Source organism: Eucalyptus grandis, chromosome 11 (assembly GCF_016545825.1).
Source record: "Eucalyptus grandis isolate ANBG69807.140 chromosome 11, ASM1654582v1, whole genome shotgun sequence".
Classification (NCBI taxonomy): domain Eukaryota; kingdom Viridiplantae; phylum Streptophyta; class Magnoliopsida; order Myrtales; family Myrtaceae; genus Eucalyptus; species Eucalyptus grandis.
In genome coordinates, this window is record NC_052622.1 from 48,031,874 (window position 1) to 48,043,209 (window position 11,336).

Genomic DNA, 11,336 nt, shown 5'->3' on the forward strand with positions numbered 1-11,336 from the left:
AAGTTAATTAGCAAAAACAAAAAGTTTAGGATTGAATTGTCATATGTACAATAGGTTTAGGATTTGATTGGATAATTATTTCAAAAAAAAATTATATTTAGTATACTTCTTTTATATTCCAGAGCTCATTCTAATTGTTGATAATTTGTAATCTGTCTCTGTCTCTCCATCCTATTAATGTCTAATGCATGGTTTCTATGGATCCTGAAGTATGAAAAGATTTGGAAAAGAAAACTCCAAGAGTATGGAAAATTATCCAAATAAACTATATCGGCCATGATACACCCGTAATCATATATTACAAGTATCAAATCAGCAAATACATTAATGACCATCGTAGGTGATAGGTAATACAAAGGGTAATACGTTTAAACCTATGGTAAGCATAATACAGCATATCGACCCTCTTGCCCACACATAATTAAGATGCAACAACAACATATATCTAATGGAATATCTTACGTATTGCGCTTTCCTCAATGCATCGATAAATATTAAATGTTGCTAAAATCTTATTTTCATAACTTAATAATTGGTATTTATTGAGGCAATAAAGGAAATATCTTGCGGGAAGAAGATCCATGTCGTGATCCGACAGATCTCATAAAAACACCAAGTTGTGGAAATAAAGACCTGATTTTGACAAATACTTCGAAACTCTCCTCACATGAGCGTGCAGGAAGTGTCGCAGTCGTAACCGGCATTGGTGCATACTGGCGGCCTTCCGTAGTCACAGCCATGCAGGGTCCATGATGAAGAGGCGTTTCCATATCTGGAGCGATCGCAACACCGCGGGTAAATAGGTCTCTGGCAACTGCACTCGTGGGCCGGCCTCCCGCACCCATCATGGCACATCGGCGGCCTCTTGCATATGCACTCGTGGGGTGGCTTCCCGCATCCATCGGCGCACATCCGTGGCCTCTGGCAACTGCACTCGTGGGCCCGCCTCCCGCACCCATCATGGCACATCGGCGGCCTCTTGCATCTGCACTCGTGGGGTGGCTTCCCGCATCCATCGGCGCACATCCGTGGCCTCTGGCAACTGCACTCGTGGGCCCGCCTCCCGCACCCATCATGGCACATCGGCGGCCTCTTGCATCTGCACTCGTGGGGTGGCCTCCCGCATCCATCAGGGCACATCCGTGGCCTCTTGCATATGCACTCGTGGGGTGGCCTCCCGCATCCATCAGCGCATTTCAGTGGCCTCTTGCATCTGCACTCGTGGGCTGGCCTCCCGCATCCATCAGCGCATACCAGTGGCCTCTTGCATATGCACTCGTGGGCTGGCCTCCCGCATCCATCAGCGCATATTGGTGGCCCCCCGCAGTGACAGTTACATGGACAGAACCAACCACAACCCCCATGATGACATGAGATACAAACATACACCTTCCCCATCATATACACCGGTGGGTAACCTATCACCGGTGGAGGTTTAACCTCTTTTTTTTCTTCTTCTTTTTTTTCTTCTCTTTTTGGTTCTTCTTTTTTTGGTTCTTCTTTTTTTGGTGGCTCGGGGGGTATGATGTCGACGCCTAAAATGATATCTCTTCCCTTGCAACATATCTTTTGCCGGACCTTCTCAGGATCGCAACCCACCACTTTGATCTTCACCTTGTTTTGTTTCTCGTCGAAGATTCGATCTTTTACTTCTGCGTTCACAAAGTATTATTAGCTTCAAGTATCACAAACACTCGGTTCTATTCATCATAGATAGCAATAGGTAAAGATGCGCTATACAATAGGCATGATCGGTTTCCGATCCAATCCAATGGAACCGGTCACTATTTCTTTTTCATGCTTCCATCCACATATCTTGTCATCCAAAGCATGACTAGAAACAAATTAAGAGCTCGAAACAAATCTTATGCTTCAATCCAAATATGTTATTATCCAATTATAAGCTCTTTATTTCCTCAAAAACAATAAATTAAACCTGCTAATTTTCTTGAAAAAATAAAAATAATCAAAACAAAAATATTTTGTCGGTCCAATCCAATCCGATTCACCCTTGGAATAGGGAACCGGACCACCGAACACTAGTTTCACTTTTAAGAATTGAGAACCAGACCAGCACTCCTAGGAACCGCACCAAGCGAGCTAGTTCAGTCCCCAATTTGGGCGGTTCCCAGTTCGGACAGTCTATTTTGCACACACCTATAGTACACAATAGAAATAACACACGTATTATGGAAAGAGAAAGGGAAGAAAAAGAATTGATGCATACATCTATTATTTATTGACACGAAAAGAGAAGTACGCAGATTAATTAAATGAGGTAAAGGCAAGGGACTCACGAGGGATCTCACACAGGATTTTCCTGATCTTCTTGTAACAGCGACAACACTGAAGATCCACTTTGATCATCATCTCCGTGACCTGTAACATTGAAAGCAAGCATAACAAAACTAGCTACAACATTGGGAAAGTATGGTCAAGAAGCTAAGTTCGAAAATTTAGATGAGAAGAACAGGAATAGAATCGAATAGAAGAAATCAAGAAGATCGATGAGATAGAGAGGCAAGCTGAGGTGAATGCGGATATTGCACCTGCTCTGCCATGTTTCTTGAGCTAATAAGATGAATTGCCTCCTGAGCAAGTTTGCTTGCTTTAAATAGCGGAACGTGAAGGTTCATGCGGTGGTTTTGGTGTCATTTTCGTGTTGAATATTAGGAAGAACATGCGTTAAACTCATGACGTTACAGTATTACATCACCAGGTCACCTGCATTATTGGTCTTTCACTTGCTTTACCATCCATTATCAAAAGAATTACACTCGATCACAGTCGATACTACAACAGAAACAGGAAAAGCACAGAGGCGACTGCTAGAATTTCTTGAGTGGGTGTGTTGGGTTGAATCATATCATTTACATGTTTCGATGGTTTGCTCAGTACATGCAACGGAAATCGTGTGGATTGCCCATCGAGTATGTTGCAAAATATTTGCTCGAACAGTAATAAACAAAACAAGAACGTAACTTAGATATTGGATTCACTAGTTCAATCAGTGTGACTTACTTCACAGGGAGAGAAACATAGGGTTCAACTATAGATTAAACGATACAACGGAGATTAAAATCATATTTAGGTCACTCAAATAGGCTAGGTGTTTTTTAGCTTTCACCCACATCCAATAATTGGCATGGTGTTTAATTCCCATCTCTTTTCACAAAGGAGTTCACAAATCTCATCACGGGATTTATTAACTTCAAACACAAACTCGTTCTTTCATGGATGCACTTCACGATCAGCACTTGAACTCCTGAAAATTGTCCATAAATTCTATTGGAAACCACCAAGCAGGAGACCACATTCTGATCATCAATGGCATTGAACAAATACGACCTCCTTGGAGAATATATATCTTAAACTTTAAAATGGAAACTTTCTTGAGCTGTCTCCAACATTTGACTAGGAAATTGCTGTACTTTCCACACCAACTTTACATGGTTTGCTCCAAAGTCCAAGTTGGTCTTTGAAACCGTGACATGATTCTAACAAAGTATATCAAACGACAAAATATTATGTCAAACCATGTCGGAATATTGCAAAGATGAGTTAAGCATATATGAAAGTGGTAGTGATAATGCAATAGAAATTCAATACCTTTATATGGGGAGATTGTGAAGAGGAACTCAAATCTCTAATTGTTAATATATGCAGTTAGATCCACCTTTACTCAAAAGCTTAAGCTAATGAATTATACGTCAACGAAGATTTATAGGTGCATCTTAACAAAAGGATCAATGTAGAAAATATTATGTAGACACACAATACATGGAAGTTATGACAAACTTAACAATGCAAATCAGGTCTCGTCTTCCTTCCAAACCCCCACAACCCTTGGGAAAAGGTATGAAATCTAAAAACTCTACTGAAAATCAGACTATTTATATGAAATGTGTTAAAGAGTGATCGGTCCTAAGGTGATGGTAGAAACCAGACCAAGTATAGTCGGTTACCAGATTGTGAAACTAGGAACCTGAAACAAGACCAGACTGATTGGCCTTCGATCCTGAAACCGGTGATTTCTTGTTCTTCTTCTTATTTGTTTGATTTATTCTATTCCCTAAAAGCAGGAGTTCTCTAACATTAAAAGAAAAAAATTATTAATTACAGTTTGCTTCAGAATATATAAATAAATCATGGCTAGTCCGTCAATCCGATACTATTGGTCCGGTTCTTTACGTGGAAAGTAGCTTTTCAAACAAAAATAATAATAATATGAAACCAAACTACATCAGGAAATCAAAAGATAGTGGAACAAAAACAAAATTGAATAATTCTCCTACTGCACGTACACAATTTGGTCGGCGATGGGGATAAGGATCATGTTGGTCTTTGGAATAATTCTATTTTGTTTCTCTCCATGCCATTCGCAGCCTTTTACTATTACGTTGATTTTTCCACGATTAAATAGACAGCTCTAGGATTGGCGACCGCGAATATAACAGTGGAATCCATCAGTGAAATGAGCATGAGCTATCGATTGGAATGAACAAAGAAGCTTCCCTCATCAGCTTCCCGCGAATATTAAATAGACCGATTGTGTTTTTTTTTCTTTCTTTCTTTTTACTTCTTCCTCAGCTGCTCGGACAATCGACCACAGACAAAGGCTAGCGAGGCTTGCCCTTATCGAATTTGGAGAGGGCTGACCTTGCTGGAATTGCCCTCGTACGGACCAACAATCAGTGAAGGAAGAAGGGGAAAAAGGAAACAAAACAAAAAATTAATTTTAAACTTCAAAAATTGTTCTCATTACTACCGACCATGTTACATAGGATGGTAGGCATTCGTGTTAGCAATTTCGAACCAAAATTGGTTGAATGGATCACATTGAGAAATTGTCAAAAGGTGAAAAGTTTTAGACATAATTGGTATACAAATACAATAGGCTTGGGATTTTTTTTGGTAATTATTTAAAAAAAAATGAGTTATTTAAAAGAAATCAACTCAAACAGATAACATGGGAAATTAGCTACACCCATCAATTAGAGACAGAGACAGAGAGAAGAGGGGGCTGTTCCATGTTCCTGGGGGCCCTAATGGAATGACGACGTTTGTCTTTTGGATGGGAATGGGTCGAGAGAGAGAGAGAGAGAGAGAGCATGTGCTCCTACCTAATACTGATAGCTGCCCACCAGTTACCACTTTGTTTCTTCCTTCGTTCTGTACTTTCTCCTTTTTCTCTTTCTTTCGTTCATGGCTCTTGTAATGATGTTAGATTCCAATTCCCATCCCTAATATGTGGTTTTCTTGCTTCGCGGTTTCAGTGGTCGAAGTTGGTTCTCTCGAAGATAGCGAGTCGTAAGTCAATAATGAAATGGGGGTAACTTCTGGTTTTTTGTTTGACGCCAAAAGATTTTCACTAAGTGCTGCAAAGTATCAAACCGCCATTAGGTAAGGAAAAGTACCGATTTTTTCTATCCAGAAAATTTGTTGGTAACTTATTACGCTTTTATCAAATTTAATTATTTTTATAGTTTGCAATATGAGACTGACTTGTGATCAATTACAATCAAAGATTGTGGAATTAATTGTTTTTACCATAAACTCGTAAAATTAATTTATCATGTTCAAGGAAAAATATAAGTTTGTTTCCTTTGTTTGGTACTCTCTCTATTTTCTCTTTCTTTCGTTCATGGCTCTTGTAATGATGTTAGTCAATTCCCATCCCTAAAATGTGGTTTTCTTGCTTCGCCGTTTCAGTGTCGAAGTTGGTTCTCTCGAAAGTAGCGAATCCAAAGTCAAGGATGAAATAGGAGCAACTTTTGTTTTTTCATTTGACATCGAAAGATTTCACTGAGGGGTGAATGATAACCATTATGTTCCAGAAATAGACTTTTCTATTTCTATTTCTAGAAGAGTTTCTAAGCAAAAATAACCGTTTGATTACGACACAAAATTTCTACTCTAAAAATAAAAATTCGTTTCATAACGACACAAAATTTCCTCCTTTCGGACGATGGCAAACCGGCGGACGGCGGTGACGGATGGAGGCAACGACTGGTGACCGGTAGCAGCAACGATTGGTGACCGGCGGCCGACGAAGGCGGCGACGAACGATGACCAGCGATGGCAACGACGACGGACAACTCGTGATCAATTACAATTGAAGATTGCAGAATTAATTGTTTTTGGCCATAAGCACGTAAAATTAACCTATCATGTTCTTGATGCCAAGCCAGTCTTCTGAGGTGCAAATCTTTCTTTGAGGCCCGAAAAAGAAGACGTTCTTTTATATGTTTGTATTATGTTTGGCTTGATCGAGTGAAATTCGTGAATAGAATGAGTGAACTAAACAAATTTGAAATCCTCATTATTATGAAAATGTTTCAGATGGGTTTAACGTCAACTGAAAATTTTCTCGTCTTTTGTTCTTTTAGGTTCTATGCTTGAAAATTATGACATTATAAATAGTCTTTGGACTTGTAGGTTTTTATATTTTTAAGAAATATAAACGGAAATGACTTCTGGTGAATATATAAACTTGGTGCATCATATTTTTCTAGCATCATAAATGTTATTATTGTGAGAATGTAGCACTTTTCCAGATTTATGTCTCTGCCAATTTCCTTATATTGATTGACATGGCGATTTGCTTTGAGATATCAACTAGCATTATAAGGAAATTTATTGTTGGACGTAATTGATCAATAGATTAGGCAATACGCCATGCCATGAACACTTGTTTATTTGTCTTCCAATTTCCTGAAATTGCTGGACGTAATTGATCAATACATTAGGTGCCGTGCAAAGTTCTTTAGATGGCAACTACAATTATGAACTTTCTTTTTAATTATTGTCCAATTGTTTGTAGGATATGGCTTGAATTTGTCCCCCAACAATATTTAGGATAATTCTTCTCAATTAACTTGTCACAATGATTAAATTCAAATCTCGCTAGTAACGGGTGATTGAATTTTCACAATGATTGGTGAATTATCTTTGGAGCAAGTGTATGACTTTTTTGGTAATGGAGAAATAAGTTACTTTTCAGGATAACTTAGTTTTCCTTTCGAATTCAATCTAAGCAATTTGGTCATACACAAAGAAATCATTAAAGCTTTGTATATAAATAACTCAATCTTACGTGGATCATGGAATTCTCCGATTTTGTTCAGATAGGGTACTTCACCTACCGCATGGATTAAACTGAATACTGATGGGGCATCTAAAGGCAAACCATAACTTATTACTGCAAGGGGTTTATTTAGAAATAAATAGGGTGAGTAGCTTTGTGGTTTTGCCGCATTCTTAGGAATATGTTCATCGACACACGTAGAACTTTGGGCTTTGTGGTTGGGACTCAATTTCACAAGAAACTTGGTTTTAATAAGATCATCATGAAGATTGACTCCAAAGTCATCATTGATCTTGTTAGTCCAAAGTTGATGATTGATACTGCTAGCCCTGCTTTGTTTAAAGATATCAGATAACTAATGTGCTTTGTACTTTTGAATTTAAAGTGCAACATAACTTTCTAAAAAGAAATTGCTGTATTGACTAGCTTGCTAATTTTGGAACTAATATGCATTTGGATACTAGTTTATTTTCATTACCTCTTATAGAGTTACTTCATGTTTTATTATATAATAAAATAGGGATAATAAATTTACCGACGTTAAATTTTTATATTCAACTTTAGCCTTTTTTTCATAAAAAAAATTGAAATCAGAAAACCATTGGAAAGGCATAACGAATGTTTTTAGCTGTTGTTGGAGAGACAGAGAAACGAACAGCCAGAAGTCCCTCACATCTTTCATTGTGTAATTTAATTGCTTGATCATGATTATGTGTTATCGCAACTCAAACTTAGCAAATCCCAACTTGGAGAAAAATTGAAGGCCAAAATTTTGTCGATTTATTCCAATTTGGCAACGATAGTACTTAAATATGAGCAACTACTTAAGGATAAAGATGGAAGGCCACATGAAACTTTGCACAAAATGTGCCTTTCATGGAATAATATGGGTCATATAATGAATTTGACCAAGATAAAATTAAGCAAGGAAAAATCAAATTTGCCAATGACAATGAGGCACATGATGACTTTTAATTATCTAATTTAAAATAATCAAATGATCAATGAATCATTCGAATATTTTAGAAGGTGATATTTATTTACTCCAAAAAATTAACCAACTTTTGGTTATTATCAATATGTGGTAGACTTAGCTAATAAGAGCAAAGTTTAGTCATGATCAAAATTATTGACGATATGATGAATCAAGAACTTGGAGGAATTGACAGAAAGTGGATTCAACCATTTTGGATGCAACCATCAAAGAAGTAACTATATAATTGAGTTGAAGAAATCGTCGAGATGGTGGAGTCGATGAAAATGTCAAGGTAGTGGAGTCAATATAACCAATTGAATATCTGTAGGTAACTGTCTATTATAGGCTTTAGATAGTCACATCGTACTCTTCAAAGCCTCCGGCACAGACAAACAAACTTATTATCTTTCAATTTCGACACTATACTTATAATTTCCACAGTCGTATCGTTGATTAAATTCCAGCATGTTTCTTAATTGTAGTTTCCAAATCTGCGCCATCGATTAAATTCCGGCATGTCTTTTTGCTATAGTTCCTGGGTGCCTTGTCATCAATTAAATTCCCAAATCGCATCTTTATATTCTTAGGCTACATCATTAATGAAATCCCGCATAGTTTGTATACGTATTGCTCTATTTGATGTGAAATTATCAATTCCCTTGTCTACTTGTGATATTTCCTATCCAGAATTGCCACAAAATCTATCTCCTCTAATTAAAACCAGAGAATGACTTTTGGTGAAAGATATTTCGCTTATCGTGAACTAAATTTTTGGGTGCACCACCTCAAATTAGGCTAATTAGTTACCAAACCTAAACTTAGCTCGGACTCTTCTAAGCCCATACCAATTCGCGACTTAGGTTCAAGTTCTTAACATGAAAATGATTTTTTAATTAGGAGTCGCCACTAATCTATTTTTGTTGGGTCGATTAGAAACCCAAGTAAAGTAACAGGAGATTTACTTTACTCCTATGAACCAGAGATTATGAGTTCGGGGACTAAGTTACGCTAGATTTCTCTAACGCCCTTTCAGTACCTTTGCCTTTTTATTTTAAAAAATATTTTGCAGGCAGCTTGAATTGATTTTAATTTACCTCCTTAACATATGAGGTGATCATACAAATGCGCAAACCACCAATTAAACACCTAAATGAAGCAATGAATAAATTGTGTGACTTACCTCATAGCAATGAAAGTATCTACAATGTTAGCTCAGAATTCACATCGACAATCCTAGATATGATTTCTAATTAACATGCAATCATTTAATTTTGATTTTCACTTTATTTAATGAGAATCATGCAATACATGCTACTAATTTAACATGAAATGATATGACGTGACAATATGACCTAAACTATATAACATGAGTAAGCATGCAATCTATCCTAAAGCATGAAATTAATTTATTCTAATTTTTTTCTATTTTCCCTGAAATTTGAAATTGAAGGAATGCAACAATTAAATATGCAATCTAAATTAATCAAATGACCTAATTCTAATGACGAGCAATTTCTAACTAAATGAACCTAGCAACAATCACTAGATGACAAAAATTTTATAAACCTAATCCTACATGTCCATGATTTATTAAACCTAAACACTTTGATGCAAGATTTTTATTTTTTTTTTCTTATTTTTTGATGTTTTTAGTGTTTTTCCAAGATAAGTAAATTATCAAATAAACAAATCAAAATATTTAACAAATAAAGGATTGAAATAATCGAAAAAATAACCTGTTGTCTCATAGGTCAAATTAACGATTACTCTAATCCTAAACATCACGACAAAGAGTTCAAAATAATTAAAAATCTGATCCGAAGTTTTATGGATCAAATTAATAATTATAATGATTTAACAATTAAAATTCTACCAAAATGCCCAAAAATTAATATAATTAAAAAAATGATTCGACGTCTTACGGATCAAATTAATAATTACAATAATTTTGAGCAAAACCCATGCGGATAATGCAACAAGATTTATGAAGTAAATATTGACATCCAATATTATAATTTAAATAAATAAACTTAAAAAATGCTATCAAATAAAATAAAATAAGATAAATAAAAATAAAAACAAAAACTAGTCTACCTAAAAGGAAACAGCTGATTAGTCAATGCCGGGCGGAAGTTGGAGCATGGCAGAGGGCGTGCAGGCGGCGACGGGGCTACTAGTGGCAGCGACTCTCAAGGCTCCTACGAAGGCTGGACAGCGAACAGAGGCGGAGCAGCAACGGCGAGCGGGCAAAGGTACTGGTGTAGTGGCGGCGGCTGATGGAGGCAGACCACCGGTTTGTTGGGCACAAGCTACAGAGGCGCGGCGTCAGATACTGGCGAGCAGTAGCGTCACGGGTTGCAGCAGTGGTGGTGAGCAGTGGCGTTAGGGCGAGCTCACGGGTGCAAAGGCTCGGCGTCGGGTCGTCGCGGGCAGAGATGCTATGGCGTCGGTGACGGAAGTCGCACAGGCGAGGCTGAGGCATTGCTGGTGCAGTGGCCGGTGCAGGGGCGTTGGGGTTGCAGTGCCGCAGCAGTGGGCACGGAGCTACTGCAGAATCATCGTGCGAAGGAGGGGGCGCCAAACACCGGGCAGCCGTGAATGGAGGCGCTGCAGGGGCATAGTCAGGTGTTGGCTCGAGCAGAGGCGGTGGGCGACGGCAACGCAACAGGCAACGTCGGGCACCGGGTCGAGCAAAAGCCGAAGGCATGAGCGTCGCTACTACTCGAAGGCCGGTGGCGCAACCCGGAGATCGGAAATTTCAATGATCAGTGATGCAACAAAAAGAACCCCTAGAGAAGATGAATAGTAGGGATCTTGTCAATTGTTCTTTTTTCTTCTTCTTCTTTTTTCTCCTAATGGCTGGTCAGTTCCTCGTAGACTTCTTTACTACAGCACTCTTTTTGACTTTTTTCCTTTCCACAAACAAACGAATTTTTGTTTTCTCTCTTCAATTTCCAACTCTAATAAACCCCAGGAAACGACTCCTCACGTATTTGCTCTCAAATTTTTCGAATTCCCTTCGTAGTCACGAAAAATGCAGCTCTCTTTTATCGTGATTCTAGACAGCCTCTTCGTATAGTATTTTCCGAGTTTCCATCTTCTATCGCATTAAATCAAAACTGTAAATTAGATCGTGATTTCGCAATCAGCTCAATTTTGCTCAAATTTCTTCCATTTTGTAAAAATTCTTACCATTTATTCATCTTATTTTTAAATTGCTTCTGTATTTATCAAAATCTGAATATTCATCAAAATTTCAAACTTCCATGCATA

At 37.8% G+C, this 11,336-nt stretch overlaps 1 protein-coding gene across 1 annotated transcript; it reads right to left on the reverse strand.

Annotated features, from left to right (window-relative positions):
* Positions 1–252: 252 nt before the first annotated feature.
* Positions 253–2,599, reverse strand: LOC104447519 (keratin-associated protein 5-4). Its single transcript, XM_039304533.1, has 3 exons — positions 2,550–2,599; positions 2,298–2,379; positions 253–1,652 (listed from the first exon to the last, which is right to left on the reverse strand). The coding sequence occupies exons 1-3, from the start codon at positions 2,559–2,561 to the stop codon at positions 664–666; spliced, it is 1,083 nt and encodes a 360-aa protein (XP_039160467.1). The 5' UTR covers positions 2,562–2,599; the 3' UTR covers positions 253–663.
* Positions 2,600–11,336: the final 8,737 nt, after the last annotated feature.